The sequence below is a fragment of the Bombina bombina genome, chromosome 6 (assembly GCF_027579735.1).
Source record: "Bombina bombina isolate aBomBom1 chromosome 6, aBomBom1.pri, whole genome shotgun sequence".
Lineage (NCBI taxonomy): Eukaryota > Metazoa > Chordata > Amphibia > Anura > Bombinatoridae > Bombina > Bombina bombina.
Window position 1 is genome coordinate 104,705,504 of NC_069504.1, and position 27,061 is coordinate 104,732,564.

General features: G+C 38.4%; 2 protein-coding genes across 2 annotated transcripts in view; one reads left to right on the top strand and one right to left on the bottom strand.

The window, feature by feature from the left end:
* The window catches only part of FBXL13 (F-box and leucine rich repeat protein 13), a 478,799-nt gene extending 476,491 nt beyond the window's left edge, over nt 1-2,308 (bottom strand). The window contains exon 1 of the mRNA XM_053716536.1: nt 2,234-2,308. Within this exon, the coding sequence (XP_053572511.1) occupies nt 2,234-2,308 (75 nt within the window). The remainder of the gene's footprint in view (nt 1-2,233) is intronic.
* A 465-nt stretch (nt 2,309-2,773) lies between these two features.
* Nucleotides 2,774-26,854, top strand: ARMC10 (armadillo repeat containing 10). Its single transcript, XM_053716539.1, has 6 exons — nt 2,774-3,185; nt 4,615-4,766; nt 7,683-7,817; nt 9,618-9,794; nt 11,694-11,765; nt 26,228-26,854. Exons 1-6 carry the CDS (start codon nt 2,981-2,983, stop codon nt 26,501-26,503), a joined length of 1,017 nt encoding a protein of 338 aa, XP_053572514.1. The 5' UTR covers nt 2,774-2,980; the 3' UTR covers nt 26,504-26,854.
* Nucleotides 26,855-27,061: the final 207 nt, after the last annotated feature.

Consider the following 27,061-nt stretch of genomic DNA (forward strand, 5'->3'; position numbering starts at 1 on the left):
AAATATGTTTTAGAAAAAACTGACATAAGAAAAGAAATCACCTTAGCAAATACTTGCCAGGTATCCTTTGGAAAAGAGGCAGATGCAGGTAACGGAGCTTTGTCTGTGTCTTTACAGTAACAAAAAGGTATGTTAAAAAAAGTACCATAATTGTAAAGTCTAAAGGGACAGTCAACACCAGAATTTTTGTTGTTTAAAAAGATAGATAATCCCTTTATTACCCATTCCCCAGTTTTGCATAATCAAAACAGTTATTATAATACACGTTTTACCTCTGTAATTACCTTGTATCTAAGCCTCTGCAAACTGCCCCCTTATTTCATTTTTTTTTACAGACTTGTATGTTAGCAAATCAGTGCTCACTCCTAGGTAACTTCACGTGCGTGAGCTCAATGTTATCTATATGAAACACATGAACTAACGCCCTCTAGTGGTGAAAAACTGTCAAAATGCATTCAGATTAGAGGCGGTCTTCAAGGTCTAAGAAATTAGCATGTGAGCCTACCTAGGTTTAGCTTTCAACTTAGAATACCAAAAGAACAAAGCAAAATTGGTGATAAAAGTAAATTGGAAAGTTGTTTAAAATTACATGCCCTATTTGAATCATGAAAGTTTATTTTGGACTTGACTGTCCCTTTAATGACTTAAAGTGCCCATGTTTTTAATGGGTATTTTAAAATACTGGGCTTTAATTCATTCAACTTTATAATCCCTTAAAAAAAAATTCTCCACAAAACATGAAATATACATACAAAGAGGGAAGGACCAACTATCTTATTGTAGATTTTTTTTCTCAGGACACTTCATGTGACATTGGCATAAATGCAAACTAACGCTTACCATTTCATAGTTTTCAAAGTTGGCAGGTCTGCTGCCAGGCAGAATACCATTTCTGCTCATAAAGATTTAATTTGGAGTGTCCCAATGATAAAGTGTGCCCGAAACGTGATTCAAAATAAACCAGAGCAGTTTTGAGGTGAATTATTTATTTATGGAGGTGTTGAGTCACATCATGAGACAGTGTAGCACACTATTTGAATTCTGTTCTCCAGATCACACAGTGTATCAATAAAATTCCAGTATGCAATGGAAACAAAACACTGTGAAACTGCTTGATTACCCAAGAACCCTTAAGAAAAATAAATTTGTAACATGCTAATGAAGTAGCTAAATCACCTTACAAACAGTAGATTTATATAGTGTATTCAGCTTCTATATAGACTTCAATTGTAACTGCAAAAGTATTTTTAAAAACAGGGCTTTCATTCGTGAAAGTTGACATTCACTTTAACAATACTAAGACAAATACTTAAAACAAAATAAATTGTTAAGTAAATGAATGGGCATGAAAACCGGAATTCCTCTTTCGTGATCCATATAGAGAATTCAATTTTAAACAAATTTCTAATTTACTATATATATATTTGCTTCATTTGCTTGGTATCCTTTGTTGAAGGAGCAGCAATGTAACACCTTGGTAACTTGCTGAACATACTTGGGTGAGCCTATGACAAAAGGCATATGTGTGCAGCCACCAATCAGCAGCAAGCTTCCAGTATTGCACTGCTGTAAGCCTACATAGGTATGATTTTCAAAAAAAGGATAACAAGACTAAGCAAATTAAGCAAAGGGACAGTAAAGTCATAATTATACAGAGCAGACAATAAAAAAAAAATCCAATTTACTTCTATATTTAATTTGCTTCCTTCTCTTGTAATCATTTGCTGAAAGGTTTATCTAGGAAAGCTCAGGAGCAGCAAAGAACCTAGGTTCTAGCTTCCGATTGGTGGCTGATATATAAACTGATTGTCATTGGCTAACCCATGTGTTCAGTTAGAAACCAGTAGTGCATTGCTGCTCCTTCAACAAGTGATACCAAGAGAATGAAACAAATTTGATCATAGAAGTAAAACTGGAAAGTTGTTTAAAATGTATGTTCTACCTAAATCATGAAATATTGTTTTTAGGTTGTATGTCCCTTTTTTAAGTAAAATTGAAAGTTAGTTGAAAGATAATTGAAATTGCATGCTCATTCTGAACCATTCAATTTTAATTTTAAGACTCAACTATTATGGTAAAATGGGGCAATAAATATTTTTCAGTAAAAACCTTTTCTGGGACATAATCAGATTTACAAATCAAGGCATTTCATATTGACAACCAATCTGGCTTTACTAGTTACTAACAGGGCACACAGTGACTGGTACAGATTTTAGCTGTTGATGTATTTTACCTCATAAACCTCGGGCAGGGCATGCTGCTTGATATAAGTCCTTAGCTGGACGTCTGCATTGCGCAGAGAAGCCATGGCACGGGACCCTGTAACTCAATGATTGGAAAACTTCAGCGGCTTATACACTCCATGTCTCTTAGCAACCGAGGGATTCTAACTCCGCCCCTAGCAGAGCATAACTGTACACACCCATCAACATGACCTCCCTATAGAATAGAGAGATCCAGAAAATATAACTTACTGCCACTCCCCCAAAATAAGATAGAGGCGGTGCGTTAGCTTGAAGTCCCGCCCCCTAAGCCAGAGACGCGCCCTTGTCAAGCGAACAGACCAGCAAACCACGCCCAACACCCTTTAAGTCACGCCTATCAGAGCTCTGTCAGGGGCCTACCTTCCCTTTTAACCACATGTCTGCCAAAGAAAACCATTTTTGCTTCCAACTAATTCAGTTATTGTCAGGTTGGAGGTGATGAATGGGTTAAGATATCACGTGGTCATTGTAGGCGGATCCGGATGTTTATGACATTTGTGTTGCGTACACATGGCTGGGTGATGTTACCAGCGAGCGCTGCTGGAATCTGGAGAGGAAGATCTTATTTTACTTATGATCGAACTCTCGAAATGTTATATCGTCTCTCTTTTTACAGAAAAACTCATCGGAATGTGCCCCGGTGAATAAATAAAATTCGTATCCTCACATATCTGGACGTGACCTTGTGTAGGAGCATCGGGTGATCTGCTTTGAGCATGACACAAAGAGGGAGTTTAACAGCAGTAAAAAGCCTGCTTGGTTTGGTTCTGGGTGCGGGGATCTCTTACTGTGTTTACAGGATGATATTTGCTAAAGAGAAGAAGAAATCCCCAGCAGGAGCTCAGAGAGAGAGCAAAAGGAGCTTACTTGATAAAGTGTCAGGGTTGTCTGTGCTGACCCAGGTCAAAGCAAGAGCTACAGGTAATAAGGATCAATACACGAGTATAACTGAAATGACTTCAATTGTAATGGCAATGGCACATTCCCAGACTGCAAGCAGTCAAACAAATAAAACAGTTCTGTTATAAACAGAAAAAAATGATACAAAATCAATAAACGATTTTAGTGAATCAATATAATTGCTAAAAATTGAAATTTTCCTAATAGGGTATTATTATAATCAATCTTGGTATGAAAATGTTTGTGTTGAAATTGCCTGATAACAATGTTTGTTATGAAAACTCTAGTAGAAGATACACTATATGGCCAAAAGTATGTGGACACCTGAATCTCACTCCTAATATGAGCTTGTTGGATACATCCTAATTCAAAACCCTGGCTTTAATATGGAGTGGCTATAACAGCCACCACTCTTCTGGAAAGGCTTTCCACAAGATATTTGGAGTATGTCTGTGGGTATTTGTGCCTATTCAGCCAAAAGAGCTCAAATTCTTTCAGACCACACTCATCAAACCACATCTTCATGAACTTCGCTTTGTGCACAGGGGCACAGTCATGCGGGAGCAGAAAAGGGCATTCCCCAAACTGTTGCCACAAAGTTGAAAGCACCCAATTGTCTAAAATGTCTTTGTATCCTGTAGCATTAATATGACTCTTCCCTTAAACTAAGGTCCTACCTCAAACCCTAAAAAACATCCCCAGACCATTATACCACCTCCACTTTGCCATTGTGCATGTTGATGTGAGGCTTGTGTACATCTGCTTGGCTATGGAAACCCATTTCATGAAGTTTCCAATGCACATTTGTTGTGCTGATGTTGCTTCCAGAGGCAGTTTGGAAATCTAGTGAGTGGTGCAACAGAACAGATGATTGGCAATTTTTACACCCTTCAGCGCTTGGTGGCCACTCTGTGAGTTTGCATGGTTTCCCGCTTTGTGTTTCTCCTAGACACTTCCACTGCACAGTAATAGCACTTAAAGTTGAACTGACTTGGGGTAATGGTGGCATCTCATGACAGTGCCACGTTTTAAAGTCACTGTGCTCTTCAGTATGACCCATTGTACTGTCAATATTTGTCTATGGAGATTTCATGGCTATGTGCTGGTTTGTATGCACCTGATAGCAATAGGTGTCGCTTAAACACCTGAACTTAAATACATACTCTTGTGTCACATCCTTATTCTGTTACCTATATATTTATTTATACACCCCATTACTTAAATGGACATATTTTATATATAACAATCAAATGAGTGTTCCTCTGTAGTGTTGTTAATAGAAGGTTAATATTCTACTGTGTGTTATTAGATGTTATTCCCTTAAAATATAGCAGTTCCTATTGCAGATAGAAAGAGACTGTAGTCACTTAGTAGTAAGAAACTGCAGCACATGATACATTTGTTAGGCTTTTTACTATATATGTAATACATTATGTTTTGTACTTTACAGTGGAACCAGATAATATTCCAATATCTGCTAGTGATCTAGAACCTCATCACATCAAAAAACTTCTCAGACTTCTGGTAACCAATACAGACTCTGCAATTCGAGAAAAAGTCTTGATCACTCTCTGTAACAGTGCTGCCTTCACGGTAAATCAAGTAAGTGCCGCTTAAACCTATTAAAAGGACATAAGTTCAGAACTTGGGTTATAATGCAGCATTAATGGAGCAGTAAAGTCAAAATGAAACTTTCATGATTCAGATGATGCATGCAATTTTAAACAATTGTTCCGTTTTACTTTTGTTAACAAATGTTCTTACTGCTCTTGTTATCCTTTGTTGAAGAGTGGATTCAAGAGCAGCCGCCTATCACCAGCAATTTTCCAGCAGTGCATTGCTGATCCTAATTCTACCTAGGTATTCCATTTCAACAAAGGATACCAAGAGAATAAAGCAAATTTGATAATAGAAGTAAATTGCATAGTTGTTTGAAATTGCATGGTTTATCTGAATCATGAAAGTTTCATTTTGACTTTACTGTCCATTTAAGTTTGCAGGATCATCCCAACTTTGTATCTCATTCCCACTATTCCTCTTTCCTCTCACAGAAATAACTCCACTCAGACCTAGAACAACTCAGAATCATAAAAGTTTCACTTTAAATTTACTATCCCTTTTTAAAAAAGAAGTTTAAAGGGACAGTCTAGTCCAAAACCAACTTTTATTATTGAGATAGGGCATGCAATTTTCCAATTTACTTCTATCACCAATTTTGCTTTGTTTTTTGGTATTCTTAGTTGAAAGCTAAATCTAGGAGGTTCATATGCTAATTTCTAAGCCCTTGAAGGCTGCCTCTTAGCTCAGGGACTTTTGACCGTTTTTCACCACTAGAGGGTGTTAGTTCATGTGTTTTGTTTCATATAGATAACTTTGCTAACGCACGTGGAGTTCCTAGAAGCCCACACTGGCTAAAATGCAAGTCTGTAAAAATAGTGTATTAATATAACTGTGTTGGTTATGCAAAACTAGGGAATGGGTAATAAAGGGATTATCTATCTTTTAAAACAATAAATATTCTAGTGTAGACTGTCCCTTTAAGCAATTGTAGGCTCCACATGATTGTACTGAGTCACTCACAGCACTAACCGATGCTGACTAGTAAGTATGCAGTAAGTTGTAACAGCTGTATATCATTTTAAAGCATTTATATTTTATGCAGACTTTTTGTAATGTAGTGCTTAGTTGGTGATGCATACTATGTCATACCTCTCTTCCATCCCAGATCTTGCACCATTGTCATGGTTTGGGAGCTCTTCCCACTAGAAACCCATGTCCTGGTTTTCAAAGGTGACTAAGCTCTGCCCATGCCACACCCATGACTGTTTCTCCAGTTGTAGCTCCTCCCATCACAGATAGGCCACTGCCCACAAGTCCCCCCTCACCTCCCTGTCCAAAATGCCTGGAAGTATATATATATATATATATATATATATATATATATATATATATATATATATATATATATATATATATATATATATATATATATATATATATATATATATATATCTCAAAAGATCTTTTAAAGGGGCATTAAAGTCAAAATTAAAATTTCATGATTCAGATAGAGCATAACCAGGTATAAATGTGCAGCTAGATCCTTGTAGTGCATTGTTGCTCCAGAGTCTACATAGGTTTGCTTTTCAACAAAGGATACCAAAAGAACAAATTAAATTAGATAATACCAGTATATTGGAACGCTGTTTAAAATTGCATGCTCCATCTGAGTTGTGAAAGTTTAGTTTTTACTTTAATGTTCCTTTAAAGTTTTTAGAGTAGATAGTATGTTTTTCAGTCTTATGAAAATGTGTTTTCTCTCTGTTCCTATTAATTCAGTTAAAGGGACACTGAATCCAAATGTTTTCTTTCTTGATTCAGATAGAGCATACAATTTTAAGCAACTTTCTAATTTACTCCTATTATCAATTTTTCTTTGTTCTCTTGCTATCTTTATTTAAAAAACAAGGCATCTAAGCTTTTTATTTTTGGTTCAGAATATGGACAGCACTTTTCTATTGGTGGATGAATTTATTCACCAATCAGCAAGAACAACCCAGGTTGTTCACCAAAAATGGGCCGGCATCTCAACTTACATTCTTGCATTTCAAAAAAAGATACCAAGAGAATGAAGAACATTTGATAATAGGAGTAAGTTAGAAAGTTGCTCAAAATGTCATGCTCTATCTGAATCACGAAAGAAAAAATGTGGGTTAAGTGTCCCTTTAATCTTTTGTTTTGTTTTAATTCTAAATTATGTTTCTTCTGTCTCTCAATCTATTAAACTTTTTTTTGTTGACTTTCCAGCCATGTTCTTATAAGAGAGTGGAGGCTGTGAAACATCATTTTGCTATTTATGGTTTTAAAAAGTCACTGTCTAGCTGGGAATGTGGAGCTGAATATACTAAACGGATCAAACTTACCATAGAAAAAACGCTGTTAAAGGGACAGTCAACTCAAAAAATGTTATTGCTTTAAAAGATAGATAATCCCTATATTACCCATTCCCCGCTTTTGCATAGAAAACATGGTTATATATTAATAAACTTTTTATCTCTGTGATATCTTGTTTCTAAGCATCTTCTGACCCCTGATCACATGACTTTATTGACTTGCATTTAAGCCAATTAGTGCTGTGTTGTTAGAATCCACAGGCGTCAGCACAATGTTATCTATATGACTCACATGAACTAGCTTCCCTTGATGTGAAAAGCAAATACAAAAGCATGTGATCATGGGGCTGTCTTTAGGGACTTTAAAACTTCTAAATTTCTACCTTTTTCAAAGTATGTAATTTTAACCATGTTTTTTGTGCAAAACTGGGGAATGGGTAATAAAGGCATTATCTGTCTTTTTAAACAATAACAATTGTTGTGTTGACTGTCCCTTTAACATTTCTGTTTTAATAGAAGAAAATAACTGCTCAATATTAGGCATCATTTAGCAAACTGTGAGGTAAATTTGTATCTCTCGTGATTGATATAATTTTTTCCCATGAATTTTTTTTTTTTTTTTTAGGATATCATTAGAAATTTGGATGGCATTAAGGTTATCGGCGCAGCTATTTCAGATTCTAATCCACAAATAAAAGTCAAAGCGCTAAATGCTTTGAACAACTTGAGTATGAACCTAGCAAATCAGGAACAGATAAAGGTTGTGTATTTAATTTTATTATTTTTGTCCTTATGTGTATTCAAAATCTATTTCATCCTTTTTGTAATTCTGTCTTCATATTTATGCATTTGATAACATTAAGCCCTTATTGTTATATTTAAGCCAGTTAACAATCCTGTATAATGTCTCTACGTCCATTTCAGTTTGAGAACCTCTGGATTATATCTTTTAGATTGCTGGTCCTCCCTCTATAGATTGAGTTTTTATTTTTGTTTTTTCAATAATTAGTATTTATATGTCACCAATGAAAGTTAATCATCACATCTCATGACCAATTGTAAGGGAAACATTTTGTTTTACAATTGGAGTATCAGATTTTCAGAATCCACTTGTCTCTTATGTAAACACTTGCCAAATTGGATGGTCTTCTTGGCTTAAACATACTTTTATATGTATTTATTTTCATACAAGACCTTTTATAGACGGTTCCATAACATAAGTGTATGTGTTTTGTTCTCTAAATAAAAACTTGTAAGTGCATTTTCTTATAAACCAACTTATATTTAGGCAGAACCTCACAAATATGAATTTTGTGTAGCGTTCGTGGGACAACATTGTTATACAAATGACAAACCTAAATAGGGACTAAGGGCATTCTCAAGCAAACATTTGATAGACTCACAGTTAAACAGGTGATAAAGTTTAGCTGCCGTTGCATGATTATTAAAGGGACTGGTTTTCTATTTGCAACTTGTTTAAATGAACAGTATACTGTAAAATTGTTATCAGCTGCAGAGTATAAAATGTATAAGAAATTTCATTTTTATTTGTGTTTATGAATTAGCTGATTTTGTGCTTTTAAACCTCAACCTATTACAATGGGTTGAGCTTGCAGGTAAAATCAGATCTCATTATGTTATCATTTTGTGTACACACACATGCTTCCTTTTCTTATATTTGTCTGTAAACCAAAGCTTAATACTTAGAGAGACCAATGGATAATTAACATTTTATTACTTAACTACCCTACGCCCCACTGGGAGTGTAACTTCTTCTGCTGGCTGTATTTACACAGCTTGCCAATAGCCTAGACTTCAGTGTAGACACTTTCAGTAAAGGTGGATAATACCACAAGTTGAATTTGCTATTTCAAATGCTGAAATAATAATAAATGAGCTACTTGTAATCAATTAACTACACTCTAGCAGGTAAAATTGATCATCGGGAGCAAATTACATTTTGGATAAGCTGTCCTTTTAATTTTGCTCTCGGCCACATTTTCTCAAGAAGTCAGTAGAAGTAGTCAGCCTTAAAGGGACACTGTACTCAAATTTTTTGTTTTGTAATTCCGAAAGAGCATGCAATTTTAAGCAACTTTCTAATTTACTCCTATTATGATTTTTTCTTCGTTCTCTTGCTATCATTATTTGAAAAAGAAGGCATCTAAGCTTTTTTTTGGTTTCAGTACTCTGGACATCACTTTTTTATTGGTGGATGAATTTATCCACCAATCAGCAAGGACAAACCAGGTTGTTCACCAAAAATGGGCCGGCATCTAAACTTACATTCTTGCATTTCAAATAAAGATACCAAGAGAATGAAGAACATTTGATAATAGGAGTAAATTAGAAAGTTGCTTAAAATGTCATGCTCAATCTGAATCACGAAAGAACATTTTTGGGTACAGTGTCCCTTTAAACAATATACACCAACAAGAGACAGCCGTTGGTGGGAAAAACCTTCCATAATTATTTTTGTTCCCTGCATATTATCCGTTTTTAAGATTCATCATTGTATTGTGGTTATTTTAATTTTGTTTTTCTTTGTATGTCTACTTAGGAATACCTCGGTGAGATATGTACATCTGTGCAGTCCTCACCATTAAACTCTGAAGTACAGTTGGCTGGTCTCAGGCTGGTAATTAATATGTCTGTCACTAATAATTACCATAAGCAGATTGCAGACTTCATCTCCTGCTTCCTTAGTTTGTTGGTGGATGGAAACCAAACTACTCAGGTAATGTTTCTCCTAATTACATAATATTATGCAAATATTTTAAGATAGATTTCGCCACTTTTGTTAATAGAAATTGTTTAAGATGTTATAGGTTTGTAGAGGGCGATATCTCCTTAAATAGACATTGGTGTGATGAATTAACTATAGCTCTTCATATCACTTCAAATTCCCTAAGAGGACCCCAACAAGGGAAAACATTTATATTCATGTCTTGTTAATGCATATATAAAACTAATCTTGTCCCCTCACTGCCCCTATTTATTTTTCATTTTTAATTGGCTGTGATTCTACAACCAATCGGAGGCCATATCACTCAATCCATTATTACTAATGGCAGAGCTCATTTTCTTTGTAAAAGAGTATGTAGTGTGTCTCCCACACAACAAGCACGCAGGAAAGAGCTGCTATTGATAATAATGGATTAGGCATTAGGCTGTAGTGGCTGCAGATTATTTTGGAGAAGAAAAAAAAAAAAGCACAGTTGGGGCAGACTGGAGGAATGCCCGGAATGGCCTTCTAGGATATGGTGTGTCTCCCGCACAACATGCACGCAGGAAAGGGCTGCTATTGATAATAATGGCTTAGGCATTAGGCTGTAGTGGCTGCAGATTATTTTGGAGAAGAAAAAAAAAAAAGCACAGTTGGGGCAGACTGGATGAATGCCCGGAATGGCCTTCTAGGATATGGGGGATTTCCTGATCTCCTTGTGAGCTGCAGCTGCTGGGGCCAGCCATCTTGTATTCAAAGCATGATGCTGCAAGTACTTGTAGAGGGTGAGTAAGTACATCTGTGCCAGCCCTGCCCTGCACAGCCTGCCTCTCCCAGACCTCACACAGCCCTCTCCTGCTCCAGAGCAGACTACACACAGTGGCAGATCCTGGGGCGGGGTACAAAAAGGCAAGCCAAGCCTGTATTCAAAGTGTCAAGACTCCAAAAATCTTTTTTTCTCTTTAAATAATTACTACATATTTAGTAGACATGTACGGGCGAAAAATTTGTTCAGTCCAAAAGATTGGTTTTGGATTTTTTAAATCATTTGATTCTGCCGAATTTCATCAATCCAGGCAATCTGTTTAGATGAACATCTACCAAGAGTACTCTAACAACTATATTATTATAATTACTATAAACACACATTTTATTTTGGATTATTTTGAACAAAATTTGAAACATTAATGGTTCTAATTAATTGTTGAATTAATGTGGTGAACCTAATCCTCTCTGTGTTTATTTATTTAATTTTATTATAGTATTATATACCCATCCCAGCAGCTAATGCACCATCCTTTATACCCATTTGAAGTGTTTGTTACTTGCAAATTAATTTTGGGATAATTTACATTATTCCTAGGAGGCAGTGTTTGGGTGACCTTATAGGATCTAAGACCCCAATTCTATTTGTTACAAGAACCAAAATGTGGACGATAGAAATGGTACTCACAAGATAAATGTACCACCAGGTGCAGTACTTCACAGCCGCCCAGCTGACTGAATAACCAAACAGACACAGGATACTCTCTAAAAGGTCCCAAAATGGCAAATAGTAAAAAGCAAGTGTATAGGTGAATAAAATGAAGTTTATTTAAAAACAAAAGTGATGGGTTTCTCAGCCACCAAACATAGGCTGTTTCCTCAGGCTTAAAACAATGACAAATAACACTTGTGTGTCATTAGTGCATGAAAACAACTTGTGGGGCTGGGACATCCTGCCCCCTCAATCAGTAGTCATGGTGATCACTTTATTTAATCCTATACATAGATTTACATAGCATGACATGATACAATATATTTCCCTGCATTAAGCTGTAATTACCATAGTGCAGACCAAAAAAAACCACTGATGGATCACATTAGTTTATTTCTTTTTTTGTATTATTATTCTAATTATTTATCTTTCAGGTTCACACTTTAAAGGTTCTTGTCAACCTGTCTGCAAACCCCTCCATGACAAAATGTCTACTTACAACAAAGGTAAAATAATATAAATAAATGTGTAAAAATGTTGCTGTTGTGTTTTTTTTATTACTATTTGCACACACAGATATTTTGCAACACATAATCTTAATAATACTGCGAGAATTGCATCATTCAATATAAATATAATTTAATCCAGAAAAATGGAATCCAGCCTTAATTATAAAAGTATAGAATCCTTTACAGGGAGTGCAGAATTATTAGGCAAGTTGTATTTTTGAGGATTAATTTTATTATTGAACAACAACCATGTTCTCAATGAACCCAAAAAACTCATTAATATCAAAGCTGAATATTTTTGGAAGTAGTTTTTAGTTTGTTTTTAGTTTTAGCTATTTTAGGGGGATATCTGTGTGTGCAGGTGACTATTACTTTGCATAATTATTAGGCAACTTAACAAAAAACAAATATATACCCATTTCAATTATTTATTTTTACCAGTGAAACCAATATAACATCTCCACATTCACAAATATACATTTCTGACATTCAAAAACAAAACAAAAACAAATCAGTGACCAATATAGCCACCTTTGTTTGCAAGGACACTCAAAAGCCTGCCATCCATGGATTCTGTCAGTGTTTTGATCTGTTCACTATCAACATTGCGTGCAGCAGCAACCACAGCCTCCCAGACACTGTTCAGAGAGGTGTACTGTTTTCCCTCCTTGTAAATCTCACATTTGTTTATGGACCACAGGTTCTCAATGGGGTTCAGATCAGGTGAACAAGGAGGCCATGTCATAAGATTTTCTTCTTTTATACCCTTTCTTGCCAGCCACGCTGTGGAGTACTTGGACGCGTGTGATGGAGCATTGTCCTGCATGAAAATCATGTTTTTCTTGAAGGATGCAGACTTCTTCCTGTACCACTGCTTGAAGAAGGTGTCTTCCAGAAACTGGCAGTAGGACTGGGAGTTGAGCTTGACTCCATCCTCAACCCGAAAAGGCCCCACAAGCTCATCTTTGATGATACCAGCCCAAACCAGTACTCCACCTCCACCTTGCTGGCGTCTGAGTCGGACTGGAGCTCTCTGCCCTTTACCAATCCAGCCACGGGCCCATCCATCTGGGCCATCAAGACTCACTCTCATTTCATCAGTCCATAAAACCTTAGAAAAATCAGTCTTGAGATATTTCTTGGCCCAGTCTTGACGTTTCAGCTTGTGTGTCTTGTTCAGTGGTGGTCGTCTTTCAGCCTTTCTTACCTTGGCCATGTCTCTGAGTATTGCACACCTTGTGCTTTTGGGCACTCCAGTGATGTTGCAGCTCTGAAATATGGCCAAACTGGTGGCAAGTGGCATCTTGGCAGCTGCACGCTTGACTTTTCTCAGTTCATGGGCAGTTATTTTGCGCCTTGGTTTTTCCACACGCTTCTTGCGACCCTGTTGACTATTTTGAATGAAACGCTTGATTGTTCGATGATCACGCTTCAGAAGCTTTGCAATTTTAAGAGTGCTGCATCCCTCTGCAAGATATCTCACTATTTTTGACTTTTCTGAGCCTGTCAAGTCCTTCTTTTGACCCATTTTGCCAAAGGAAAGGAAGTTGCCTAATAATTATGCACACCTGATATAGGGTGTTGATGTCATTAGACCACACCCCTTCTCATTACAGAGATGCACATCACCTAATATGCTTAATTGGTAGTAGGCTTTCGAGCCTATACAGCTTGGAGTAAGACAACATGCATAAAGAGGATGATGTGGTCAAAATACTCATTTGCCTAATAATTCTGCACTCCCTGTATTAGTACCACAACTTGCGTATAGGGACAATGTTTCAGGCCACTTATTGGCCCTTAGTCATGTCAGCTAAAATTACACATACACAGATCTGTTTTATACACTGTTATGGTGCCAAACTTCATATAATACAATGTCTACATCTAGTATTGACATCATTAGTTTGCTTAAAGGGACACTGAACCCAAATTTTTTTCTTTTGTGATTCAGATAGAGCATACAATTTTAAGCAACTTTCTAATTTATTCCTAATTTGATTATTCGCCCACCAATAAACAAGTGCTGTCAAGGCTGGCTCCTTAGCTTAGTTGCCTTATTTTTCAAATAAAGATAGCTAGAGAACGAAGAAAAATGGATCATAGGAGTACATTAGAAAGTTGCTTAAAATTGCATGCTCTTTCTGAATCACAAAAGAAAACATTTGGGTTCAGTGTCCCTTTAATGTCCATGGGCAGGCATTTTAAACATGCATCAAGATTGTTGGATCCATTTAGGTCCCCAAATATATTTGTTGTCATCCTTGTTAAATCCACCTCATTAATGAGTCTTTCATTAGGTGATTTAATTTCATTAGTAAACAAATTGTCGATCGTGCATGCAAAATAATATTAGGGGTTGTTGTCTCAATCTTATATTTAACAGTACAGTATTTTATAATAAGAAAATTACTTTTCTACGTCAGCTACAAGGAACTTGTACTCATCTTGAGGTAGGCACTGTTTAATCTGGTCCATTAGTGTGGTTACTAATTCTTTCATCTTGGCAATATCTCTTTTTGCATATTGAACCGTCCATGTCATGATGTCATACGAGCACTTGTTTAAGATGCTTTCAAACCTCTCACAATAATCTTTATGGTCAGAAAACTGAGTAGGACAGGTAGTCATGCGTAATCCTCTAGGCATTCTCTGTACTTTGATGTGTTCAGAGTAATCGTATGTAATTCAAGGATGATCTATTTTTTACTTTCCTTTTCATATTGTCTGTCTGATACTTCACTTGGTGTTAGCTTTAGAAAGTCCCTGTCACCCAAAATAGTAGAAAAGATATGTTGAGCCATTTCATCATCATGTCCATACATCATAGTACCCACTTGTGGATCAGGAACATCTCGCTCTGTAGTTTCTTTTTCCATGACTGTAATGTAAGTATCCTAATGTTAAACTGCGACACTGAATATAAATTCTAAGGGAACAGCACCAAACAGCCTGAGGCTCAGAGTCCTGGGCTTGCCAACTCCAAAAAGTAGATGTTGGGGACAGGAGACATAGCTTTCAGAGAACCATTGGCACATGGTTTTTTTGGATGTGGCAATTGTAATTTGATGATTAAAGGGGATGTTTTTTATCATCCAACTTGTGGTAAAAAAAAATGTAAGATTAATGATTATCTAACATGCAGGTCCAGTTATGTAATGTATTTAATTAAATGTCCATGTGGTCTAGTTTACACAGGTGAGACAACCAGAGAGATCAGAGAAATGATCAATGAACATAAATCCAATATTAGGTGTAAGAATAAAGATGCTCTTGTCTCCTTTCACTTTCTAAAAATGATACATGGCATTAGTCAACTCAGGTGATCGAAATGGTTAATAAACCAAGAAGGAGAGGGGACAGAGAACATCTCCTAAAAAAGATGGAGATGTATTGGATTTACAAACTGGATACGCTACATCTAAGAGGTCTCAATTGAGACTTGGAGTGGACATTATTTTTGTGAGTCTAATTTTTTTTTTTCTTCTAAGATTTCTTTCTTTTGGTATATAATGTTGTGCCTTAATTCATCTGACTTTATAGTCAGATGTATGACTGTTATTTCAATGACTAAAAGCTATTTCCTTTTTGTAAAAGGGATATTTTTATAAGATTTAAAAATGTTTTTTGACCACTAGATGGAGACATTGTATTATATGAAGCAAAGCTTGGCGCCATAACAGTGTATAAAAGGGATCTGTGTATGTGTAATTTTAGCTGACATGACTATGGGTCAATAAGTGACCTGAATCGTTGTCCCTATACCCATGTTATGGTACTAATATAGGATTTTGTACTTTCCTATTTGAGGCTGGATTCCATTTTTCTGGAATGAAGTGTGTTTTGGAGTTGGCAAGCCCAGGACTCCTTGCCTCAGACTGTTTGGCGCTGTTCCCTCAGAATTTATATGCAATATAAATATAATACATTGACCATAAATGAATATATTCTTGCTCATTGCCAGGACCACCCCACCTCAAGTAGTCAGTGCTGGATGCAGTAAGTCAGGGAAAGCAGCACCCCTCTCCCCAAGAACTCCATCTAACCAAAAAACAACCAATGTCTCAATCTTAACAAGATGGCAGCCTTGCTTACAACAAAATGTAACTTAAACTGTGCAGTAGGAACTACACACAAGACAGGCAGTTATCCCCATTGATACGAGAAGCTAAACAAAAAGTATGACAATCATTAATGGCTGTTATGCTTCCATTAAAGGGACACTAAACCCAATTTTTTTTCTTTCATGATTCAGATAGCGCATGATATTTATTTATTTTTATAATAATTTTTATTGAGGATTAAAGTTGAACAAACAGGAATCTTGCATTGAATATAAATATCAGCATTTAGCCCAGGTTACAAAGAATTGCCACATAGATTGATTATTGCAGATAATACAGTAAGGAAGGAAAGACATCATAGAGTAACAGTATGTTAGGGAAATGTCTATTGTGTAATATACTGTATACAATTTTAACATGTCTATCTTCGCATTTTTCAGCCTCCTCCAGTCAGATGTGGCCACTATTGGACCACCAAAACAGATACGATTGACTAGTAGAAGGGTTAGCATACATAATATTGTTACCTCTGTTTACTGTCATCATGGTTGATCCCTATGTAAAACAGAATGGCCTTTTTTGGACCATGAACTTTCAATTCAACTAATAGGGAATTGTAGTAGATTGAGCAAATTATAAATGAAATTTCTAAGGCTTCTTTTGGATCTTTATAGCTATAGGTAAAATAAGAAGGAGAGGTATAAGTTGCTGCTACAAATTATCGCCTTGGAATTATAACATCTAGTATTTATCTTTAACTAGGGCCATACATATTGCAATAGAGCGCACATATTATGTTATAGGAGATGTAAGGGTGTCTAAGCAATGTACAGGCATATTTCTATCCTACTAAGACCTATTAGGACTCAATAGAGAGAATTATTTCATTGACTGAAGGCCCTTTATATCTACTGAAGAAGTTTAACAGATATATCCCCCTGGGGGAGCCTGCTGGCAAGTCTATAATCCACTGCATAATATAGTGAGCATGGTAGAAAGTTCACATCTAACTGGAGTGTTATGTGGAATAAACAGAATTAATCATATGACAGAAGGCCCCCCTCATGGGCTTCTACCTATAGTATATAGGGAGTTATGACTCTAATTTACATGTTAGTCTGGAAGCATATAATAGTAGCAAGCTAGCATTTTCCCTCTCTATAATAGCTAATACCGAATGAATATATGGTGGCCCTGGTAGGACAGTATATGAGTGAAAAACCCTGCGAACGTGACCATGTATATTGCCACCTGTTAAAAAGTAATTAAACATGACCCCTATCGGTTAATCTTAATGATCTTCAGCTTAGTAAAACTTGCCTTATCATAAGTAACTTTACAAATACATGAGGTTAACCCACAAATCTTAATCAGAGGCAGTAGTTGCAGAGCAGCCACATGGTAAGCGTAGTCACTGTCAGGATTGTAACCTTTCAAGGCTACTAGATTCTTTGCCAGGGCGAGGAACTTCCCTCTCTCATCATGTTCATATAGACAGAGCTGTATTAGGACATGTAACTCGGCCACTGTGACTTCTCCAGTATGTGTAATCTTCCGTTTTGGGTGAATGTCCTCTCTATTCTCAAGAAGCTCCCGTAAGGTTACCAAAGAGGCTTGGGTACATTGCGTGTTTGGGACCTCTAGTAGCTGTATATGTTTGTCACCTAGCTGCTGCACATCAAACTCAGGTTGGGTAGTAACATCAGCATTGTTAGACTCTAATGCTTGGAGCAGGTGTACTTCCAATTTCTTTAAGCGGTCCTCTAAGATCCAGTGTGTTGCCGACAATAGATTGTAATAAGCAGGCGCCATTTTGAGTGTAACTGGCAGCAGTCAAAACAAATGTGCGTTGTTATGAAGGAGCATAACTAATTTAAGCAGCACTTTTCACTGCTGATAACCCCGTATCCACTGGATCCTGGGGGGGAATGTGCGGCAGCCCGGGTAAGCAGATTCGCAGCACAGGTTCTCTGTCAAGCGGTTGGCACCCTTGCTACTTAGCTGAGGAGCATAGGAAAGTCTATCTGCACAGTATGAACCCACAAACTCCTCTGGGGTGTCTCAGGGCACCTCACCCACAAACTCAGCTATATCAAACCAATTTTAAATTAGATATAACCCCTGAAAGTCCAGATAGAATCAGGAACCTCTCACAAACATGACCTTCCGCAACAGCTGTAGGCTCCGCCCCCTCAGAGCATGATATTTTAAGCACCTTTCTAATTCACTCCTATTATCAATTTTTCTTTGTTCTCATGCTATCTTGATTTGAAAAAGCAGTACTTTAAGCTTTAGAGCCGGACCATTTTTTGTTCAGCACCTGGGTAGCACTTGCTGATTTGTGGCTAAATGTAGCAAACCAATCAGCAAGCGCTACCAAGGTGCTGAACTAAAAATATTCCGGCTCCTAACCTTTCATTACTGCTTTTTCAAATCAAGATAGCAAGAGAACAAAGAAAAATTGATAATAGGAGTAAATTAGAAAGTTGCTTAAAATTGCATGCTCTATCTGAATCATGAAAGAAAAAAAATGTGGGGTTAGTATCCCTTTAAGGTGAGCACAGATAGGGATCACTAGGTCACTACCTAATCTGACTTCTCTCAATTTATTAATAATTTAAATCTAGATAATGCCATGTTGGTTCCATATAGTAACACAGTTCAAAACACTACACCCATGGCTTTATCAATGGTCATGATTAAAATATAACACAATGCCTCCAGGTAAATATGGATAAATTCTATCAAACCTTCCAACAAACTTTTGTTCAGGGTAAATTCTAATGACCTCTGTGCTCCATGTTATAGTTATGACTATAATGATCACTTTATAGTATAGTGAGGGGTAATAAAGGCCTCTTAAAAAGCAACAGACCGTATAGGCCCCCAGGGCAAAAGCTTTGGTGGGGCCTCCATTTCAACAGTGCCTTTTCCAAAGCACCACAAACTCCTAATAGTATAATTCAACTGTATGTCTGATTTAATAGACACCCATATTCAACAAAATTGGAGCTCCTTCTCCGTGACTGTGAATTATAATTTTCCAAAGAGTATATAGTAGATATGCACTTGCTCAACCTTTCTGTAGAAATACGGTGGTAGTTTTTTTTTTTTCTTTACAACACAATGGCACCACCATCTTGGATGTCCTCTCACTACCTCAAGCTAAATCTCTCCAAAACTGAGCTCCTTATTTTCCTTTCTTCCAAAATCCCCCCCCCCCTTTTCTCTATAACTGTTGATAACTCCATCATTAACCCAACCCCACATGCCCAATGTCTTGGGGTCACACTTGACTCAGATCTATCTTTCACTCCTCACATTCAGTCCTTGGCTAAAGCCTGCCGCTTCCACCTTAAAGGGATACTAAACCCCATTTTTTTTTCTTTCACAATTTAGATAGAGCATACAATTTTAAGCAACTTTCTAATTTACTCCTATTATCAATTTTCCTTTGTTCTCATGCTATCTTTTTATTTGAATAAGCAAGAATGTAAGCTTAAGAGCCGGCCCATTTTTGGTTCAGAACCCAGGTAGCGCTTGCTGATTGGTGGCTAAATGTAGCAAACCAATCAGCGAGCTCTACCCAGGTGCTGATCAAAAAATGGTCCGTCTCCTAACCTTACATTTTTGCTTTTTCAAATAAAGATAGCAAGAGAACGAAGAAAAAAATTATAATAGGAGTAAATTAGAAAGTTGCATACTCTATCTAAATCATGAAATAAAAAATTTGGGTTTAGTATCCCTTTAAAAACATCTCTAAAATTAGACATTTCCTTACACAAGACACAACTAAGATTTTAATCCACTCTCTCATCCTTTCCCACATCGACTACTGCAACTCCATCCTCTCTGGTCTCCCCAGCTGCCGCCTAGCTCCTTTTACAATCCATGAATGAATGCCTCTGCCAGACTCATCTTCCTTACACGTCGCTCTTCATCTGCTGCACCTCTCTGCCAATCTCTTCACTGGCTTCCTCTTGCCTCCAGGATTAAACACAAAATTCTCACTCTGACACACAAAGCCCTCAACTGCACTGCTTCCCCCTATATCTCAGACTTTGTCTCCAGATACTCTCCCTACCGTCCCCTTCGCTCTGCTCATGACCTTCTTCTGTCCTCCTCTCTAGTTACCGCCTCACATTGCCATTTGCAGGATTTTTCCAGACTGGCTCCCATCTTATGGAACTCTCTGCCTCGCTACACAAGACTCTCCCCTAGTTTTAAAAGCTTCAAGCGCTCCCTGAAGACTCTACTGTTCAGGGATGCATACAACCTACACTAACCTTCCTATCCCTATATTGTCTATTGTTAATTTTAAATAAATTTGCGCGGTGATGTGGAGGGAGGCGGGTGGGTGGCTTATCGCTGGAAGTGGGTGGGACCACTACGGAAAAAAATTCTTTAGAGCGGCGGTAAGTGGGGAGGAGGAAGAGGGATCATACCTGAGGGATGGGATAAAAGGGTGGGAAATCGATCTGGGAGGGGGGGAGGGTATTGGGGGGCAGCTACAATACAGACATTTTTTTGTTGTTTTTTAGTTAAAAAATAAAATAAGCCTAATTTGCAGCAAACTGGGTACTGTCAGACAGCTGCCAGTACCTAAGATAGTGGTAAATAGGTAGAGGGGGGAGGGTTAGAGAGCTGTTTGGGGGGTATCAGAGAGGTTGGCGGGTTAGGGGGATCACACACTACAGAAAAAAAATATATATATATATATATATATATATGTGTATGTCATGAAGTAGAGAGAAAGAAGACATCCAGGAATATAATCCAGGATAAAAAGACAGGGAATTCAGCACTCTTTTAAAAAATAATTTATTAGCTCTCAAATACAATATATCCAATTACTACTCTGATCGTGAAAATGTGGTCTCCCTCACTATGTGAGCACTGAGACGCAGATAAAGGTATCAAAGGCAGTATATGTACAAAAAAATGAATACCAGAGTATTAAAATTGTTGCAAAAGTCAATCAGACAACTTACAAACTTACAAAACCTGACCTTTTACACCCTGCTGCACACAGCACCCCTGAGGTGTTCCCTCAGTACATGGAGGTCATTACTGGGCAGGAAACGTTTGGGATCTAAGAAGTGAATAGCAATCTCCAATTACATGGGCAGGTGAATAGGACAATGAATACTGAGAATATAAACATAAAGTACATATGATAGCGTATATAGAGGGGAATCGCCACTCAGACTTACTACACCCAGCTGCAAAACAGTGTAAGGAGTCCAGCACACAGTAAATTTATGCAAAGTCACCGTGACCTGCTTCCAAGGTCAAAACAAATGTATTCAAAACGACAAGAGGTGACAGCATAAAGCATTTATTTTAGAGACAGCAGGAAAAAAGGCAGCAACGTTTCGGGACTTCTGTCCCTTTGTCAAGCTGTCTCTAAAATAAATGCTTTATGCTGTCACCTCTTGTCGTTTTGAATACACCCAGCTGCACACAGCATCTCCGAACAGAGGTATCAAGCCGGGCAGGAGGAAAAAATGGGATCTAAGTAGCCTCAGTGAACGTGCCCCCTAAATATGTACAAATCAGCTTGAATCGGCACTATGAATGACACTGACTCGCAGTTAATCCAGAGCCAAACAAGAGACCGCAAACAGACTCGACTGAGCCAATAGTCCTCCAAGATATACCATCACCCCAATAAACGGTTCCTCCAACCACCCTAAGCCCCCAGGGGCAAGGCAAGGAACCAAAGAAACCAAAAGGTTCCTTTAATACGACAGAAAACACCTTCAAGTGTGTGAAGACCCGGCTCACGGAGACAAAAATGGATCCAAACCGAGAATAAGGCCACACCACATGAAGCAAAAAAACTGAATAATTCGGACACGGAGATGGGATAACATCTCCCCAACATCCTGCAAGCAAGGATGGAACAGAAGACGCAAAGTCCTCCCTGCGCCCACCCACAGAATATCAAAGTATTCATCATGAAAATGAGTAATAAACCCAGGACAAAACCGCAGGATCAACAACACCGTGTCCATAACAAAACAACACCAAAGAGCTTGCAAGGAATTAAGCAGTCCACAGTAAGTGGACCGTATAAAAACAATCCCTCAACAAAGGGCATTCTCACAGCAACCTAAGCCGCCCGACCTACACATAGGCCCCTAAAAAGAACACAAGCCTCCATCAAGGCCTCCCGAAAAGGAGAATATACCCTCGGAATCCGAAGGTAGAGAAAACCATCTCCTGTGTAGGAACAAGGAGAAAACCTCTCCCTCGCAGACTGAGCTAACAGGCTCTCACAGACAAAGGATACCTCTATCCCTAGACCACTCGGACATTCCTTTATTAAGAAAGCTGCCACAGCAGGATTCAAACTCTAAGCCTTCAGCTTACTAGGCAGGGTAGTTATCCCTTAGGCCACTAAGTCCTGCCAGCAGACCCATACCCAGCTGGACCAACCCAGCCACACGGATCCAGTACAAAAAGAATCCCGAAACTAATTCAGGAACGAGCGAAGAGATGGAAGAACCATCTCACCATAGTACAAGGACAACCCGACTCTGACCTCAGATAAGGCCATAAACTGATAAGCATTTATCAAAACAAGGCCCACAATCTGCTTAGAACTGGGAATGCGCCAGGCGGACCACCTCCACCCTATTCCTCCTGAGCTAAAGAGGTCTTAAACAAAAAAGGACCTCATCTCCAAAGAAAGGAGAATAGACCCTATGAAAGGGAAAGAACCGTAAAGAACAACAATGACCCAAAGGTCCGAACTACCAGTTAAGTGGGTATAAAACCCCCAACGTAAATGTCCTAGAAAAGGACCCCCTTACAGATTGCATACCAAACAGAGGCACAGCCAACCCTAATTACCTGCAAAGCAGAAATCCACGGGGACATTAGCAACCGACCAGGGAATTGCAACCCTAAAGAGCAACAGAAATTGGAACCCCACGCCAGCAGTAGAGTTGAAATCCACACTCAAAGGCGCTAGCCACCCAGGAACTCCCAGATGACATGGGATACTCAGTAAGGAGTAATAAATATTCTAATACCAGGCCAAATCTGACCCAGACAGGTAGATAAAGAACACAGCCCAAGTTCCCACTACCAGAGAACACCCCGACCAATCCTGAGATCCCAGAATCCAACATAGGATTAGGAAAAGGAGCAAAACCCCAGAAGCAGAGTCTCTGAAGGAAAATAAGTCCAGGCTTCTAATAGTTCAGGCAGTCTCACCCCAGAACTAAACACCCCAACTGGCCAAAAGTCAGACAAAAAGGGGAATGGACACATATCCTAAATTCGGATAGCGTGAGACTCGCAGGCCCCAACTAAAGGAAGGGACCATCCCTAGCTTAAGTTCCAGGCTCCAAGGAGCTGGGCCAGAAGTCATATGAAGGGACCTCTTAGCCACAGGACAACAGCAGGGAACCTTGAAGTACACAAAACCCTACTAGCCGGGCTAGGCTCTCTATTACCTCCACTCAGGCAGAGGGTAGAGAGAAAAATAAGGTGCTAAACCTTCCCAGCTCCGGGTAACCCCGAGCTAGACCAGTCCCCACAGGGATCAACCATCATCCGGGATGCAGATCTCCAAAAGGGTATCTGACTCACCTGGAGACATGAAAAGAAACCTAAAGGTCTCAACACTTGGACAGACCATACAGTCCAAGAATAAAAACTGCATCTAGAACACTAGAACAGCAGACACATCCCCTATAAGGAGACCAGAGCTGCAACAGGTCTTAAAGGGACACAACCCAAATTTTTTCTTTTGTGATTCAGATAGAGCATGATATTTTAAGCAACTTTCTAATTTACTCCTATTATCAAATTTTCTTTATTCTCTTTGTATCTTTATTTGAAATGCAAGAATGTAAGTTTAGATGCCAGCCCATTTTTGGTGAACAACCTAGGTTGTCCTTGCTGATTGGTGGATAAATTCATCCAGCAATCAAAAATTGCTGTCCAGAGTTCTGAACCAAGAAAAAAGCTTAGATGCTTTTTTTTTTCAAATAAAGATATCAAGAGAATGAAGTAACATTGATAATAGGAGTAAATTAGAAAGTTGCTTAAAATTGCATGCTCTATCTGAATCACAAAAGAAAAAAATTGGGTTCAGAGTCCATTTAAAGAAAACCCTCCGCAAGTTGAAACGCATCCATAAGCCGTAGGATTCAATCCTAACAGGACCATCCTGAAGCCTAAAACTGAAGGCAAACCACTCAAACAGCAGTAACGGGACCGAAGTCCACCCACCCTCCCCCACCTGGAAGAGGCACTCAAGGCTCTGACGAAATCAGATGACAGAGTGACGCAATGGAACACTCTCACCTATAACTAGAAGCTATAAGGACCGGTTAAATCCTTCCTGCCTCAGGAACCCTCAGGTTCCTCTCGAATACTGCAGTGAAAAATTAAAAAATGATAATCTGAGCACTCAGCGCTGCTACCAGACCACAGTCGAAATAGCGCCACATGTCTGAGCAGCCGCAAGACCGGACGAACCCAAACAGGGCCAGCCCATACTAAGGATCCTAACCAGCAAGCTGCATAAACTCTCCCTCATAGGGGAAAAGGAAAACAGACATTTTAAACATAGGACAAACATGTCCAACAACTTCCGCAGAAGTAACCAAGAGTATCAATCCCAGATGGTTCCCGAAGGAAACAAAACAAATAAAAGACTTCCATCGGATTAAATAAAATATTGAGGGTTAACGCTCCAAAAAAGGACATGGGCCTACCCGTCGGACCAGCCAAACGGAGCCCCATCTCACAACTGTTAAAGAAACTCAAATAAAGACAATAGGAGATTACCTCATCCCCATATGTCTAAAGTTTAGTACCATTCGGACCATCGGATTGAAAATTCCCATATCTATGTACTATAGGGTCATTCAGTGATTCAAACAGATGTCTGAGCAACACGCAAAGGCGCGCAACCCGGTACCGAAATGCACAACACTCCAGAACAGAACCCTCAGGATACTGCGGAGGCCCACTCTTGAGACGAAAGGCAAATAATGACTGGGGGATGAGGGGAGTGGGAGGAGTATTTAAGCCTTTGGCTGGGGTGTCTTTGCCTCCTCCTGGTGGCCAGGTTCTTATTTCCCAAAAGTAATGAATGCTGCTTAAGAAAATTAATAGGAGTCAATTAGTTTTGTCTATGTATTATGGAAGGGGGGTATAGAGGATACCACACACCCCTGATGTTGTTTCATATGCTTTTAATAAAAGGGTCACTTTTTTTTCTTCTAGCCCCAACAGTGTGGGAGATAGAAGCTTGGTTGCCCCCCCCCCCCCTCTCCCTCAGATTAAACAGCAGTCTCCCTGTGATGGAGGAAACCAGACATGGACTCCTTGCCTAATGTGCTTAGAGGAATATGACTGCACCTCACTGACAAGGCCCAATGAAGGCTGAAATAATTGTTTGGTGCTGCCTTGTTCAAAGGAGAATTGCCTGGTATTTCAGGGCTGGAGTGGCTTTGTTAGACAATATCTGACTGATATACTTCAGGAAAGTTCTCCTCTATGAAAAACACAATTGGGCTAAAAGATGCTGCTCCTGGGTGGTAACTCACCATAGAACAAGCTACTAATCTGTTGTTCGCTCCTGGTAGAGAGCTTCTCTTTCTATATCTATAAACACTTTTACTGCTGTTCACGGCAATCGTCTTCATCTTACAGGGCCATTTAAAAGGGAAGACTTCCCTGTTTCAAATGAGTTTGCGTGTCCCCTATAAGTGGCCTGGGTAATGAGATATTGGCCCTTAAAGCTCCACTCTCATAATAATTGCATTAGCATTAGCAGGGATGTATCTGCCCCCTGTGACATCACTGCGTCCTTGGGTGGTGATGTCACTGTGTGTTCTGGCAAGAGTGTTCTACTTCCCCAGCTGCAGTATTGAGGGTCCTGAGGATCCAGATCATGATAACTTATCATGTTGTCTTCATCTTCACACAGCACTATATGTGCATAATGACAAAGGGTCATTCTATTTTAACATAAGTGTCTCTTAAACTTATGTTTAACTCCTGCAAAAAGGACTAAACACATAGCTAAGGTCTCACTTGTGAGCTGCAGGGTTATGTTTTGAGCTGCACTGTGTTGTGACCCTAAGCAGGAGTTTAGCTATGTTTTAAATTCATTTTCAGGGTTAAACACACCGTTTTTTTTTCAAGAAATGCTAGTATAAAAATAAAATGTATCAAACTACAGAATTTCATTTTTCCATTTCAATGTTTTTTGTTTTAAGTTCAGACCAAGCCATAGAATACTAAATCAATCATTCGACTGCACAGCATTTGCCCTGCCTGCTTTTTTATTTTTTATTAATTTATATATATATAAAAATTATTTATTATTTAAATGTATGTTGGAATCTTTTTCTCTTCTCCCCATAGGCACCACGGCATATGACCTCTCTCTTTGACAGCTGCATAAACAGTGACATTCTCGTCAGAGCGCTGACATTTGCAGTAAACCTTTCTGAGAATTCTGGAAATGAGCTGCATTGTGGTGGACAATTTGATTATGACGAGGACTCTTTGTTTGTGCTGCTATTCAGAGATACAGACCAGCTCCAGAAGAATTTACCAGCTTTATTTCAGCATCCGGATATGGAAGTAAAAGCTCAAGTTGCCAGACTTCTGATAAAGCCATTAGACCTGAAACGATAATGAACAAACTAAATCAGTGTATCTATGAAGTTTGCAAATCCAGGCAACATAACTCAAGTCCATACTGTATTTTTGGCATATAAGATGTTCCAGCGTTTTGTAAGGAAAATTTTCTTTTTTTTGGTCAGATTTTACCTTGCTCAGCATATACCTCTATATCCCATGAGATCTTGTATTTTTAATATATACTTTCATAAGCTTTTCGTCTTGAAGTCTAAGCAATATTATCAAATGTTTTTGCAAATGATTCCTAAATTGTCTATCACCCCAAAATCAAGTTATAATGTCGTACTCACTAAATTGTATGATTAGAGGGCAGAATAAATAAAAAAAGAAAGCCTATTGCAAGTATATATGCATAACTTAATATTTTCTGTTAAAGTTTCAGGGTGTTTACTGGCCCTTAACAGCTCCTGTAAGGGCAATTTCAATCTAGTTACTACCCATTACTGTATCCTGAGGGATCCTCTGTCGCCCATGAAACATTAAAGGCTAGAAAAACACATTTAACATATGAGTCAATAAACTTAAAGGGACAGTCTAGTCAAAATTAAACTT

What these genes read in the sequence shown, in the direction of transcription:
- ARMC10 (XM_053716539.1), top strand. Translation starts at nt 2,981, where the DNA reads ATGACACAAAGAGGGAGTTTAACAGCAGTAAAAAGCCTGCTTGGTTTG. An exon ending in CTGCCTTCACGGTAAATCAA is followed by an intron (nt 4,767 to 7,682) that starts GTAAGTGCCGCT and finishes TTTTTTTTTTAG; the next exon opens with GATATCATTAGAAATTTGGA. An exon ending in CAAATCAGGAACAGATAAAG is followed by an intron (nt 7,818 to 9,617) that starts GTTGTGTATTTA and finishes ATGTCTACTTAG; the next exon opens with GAATACCTCGGTGAGATATG.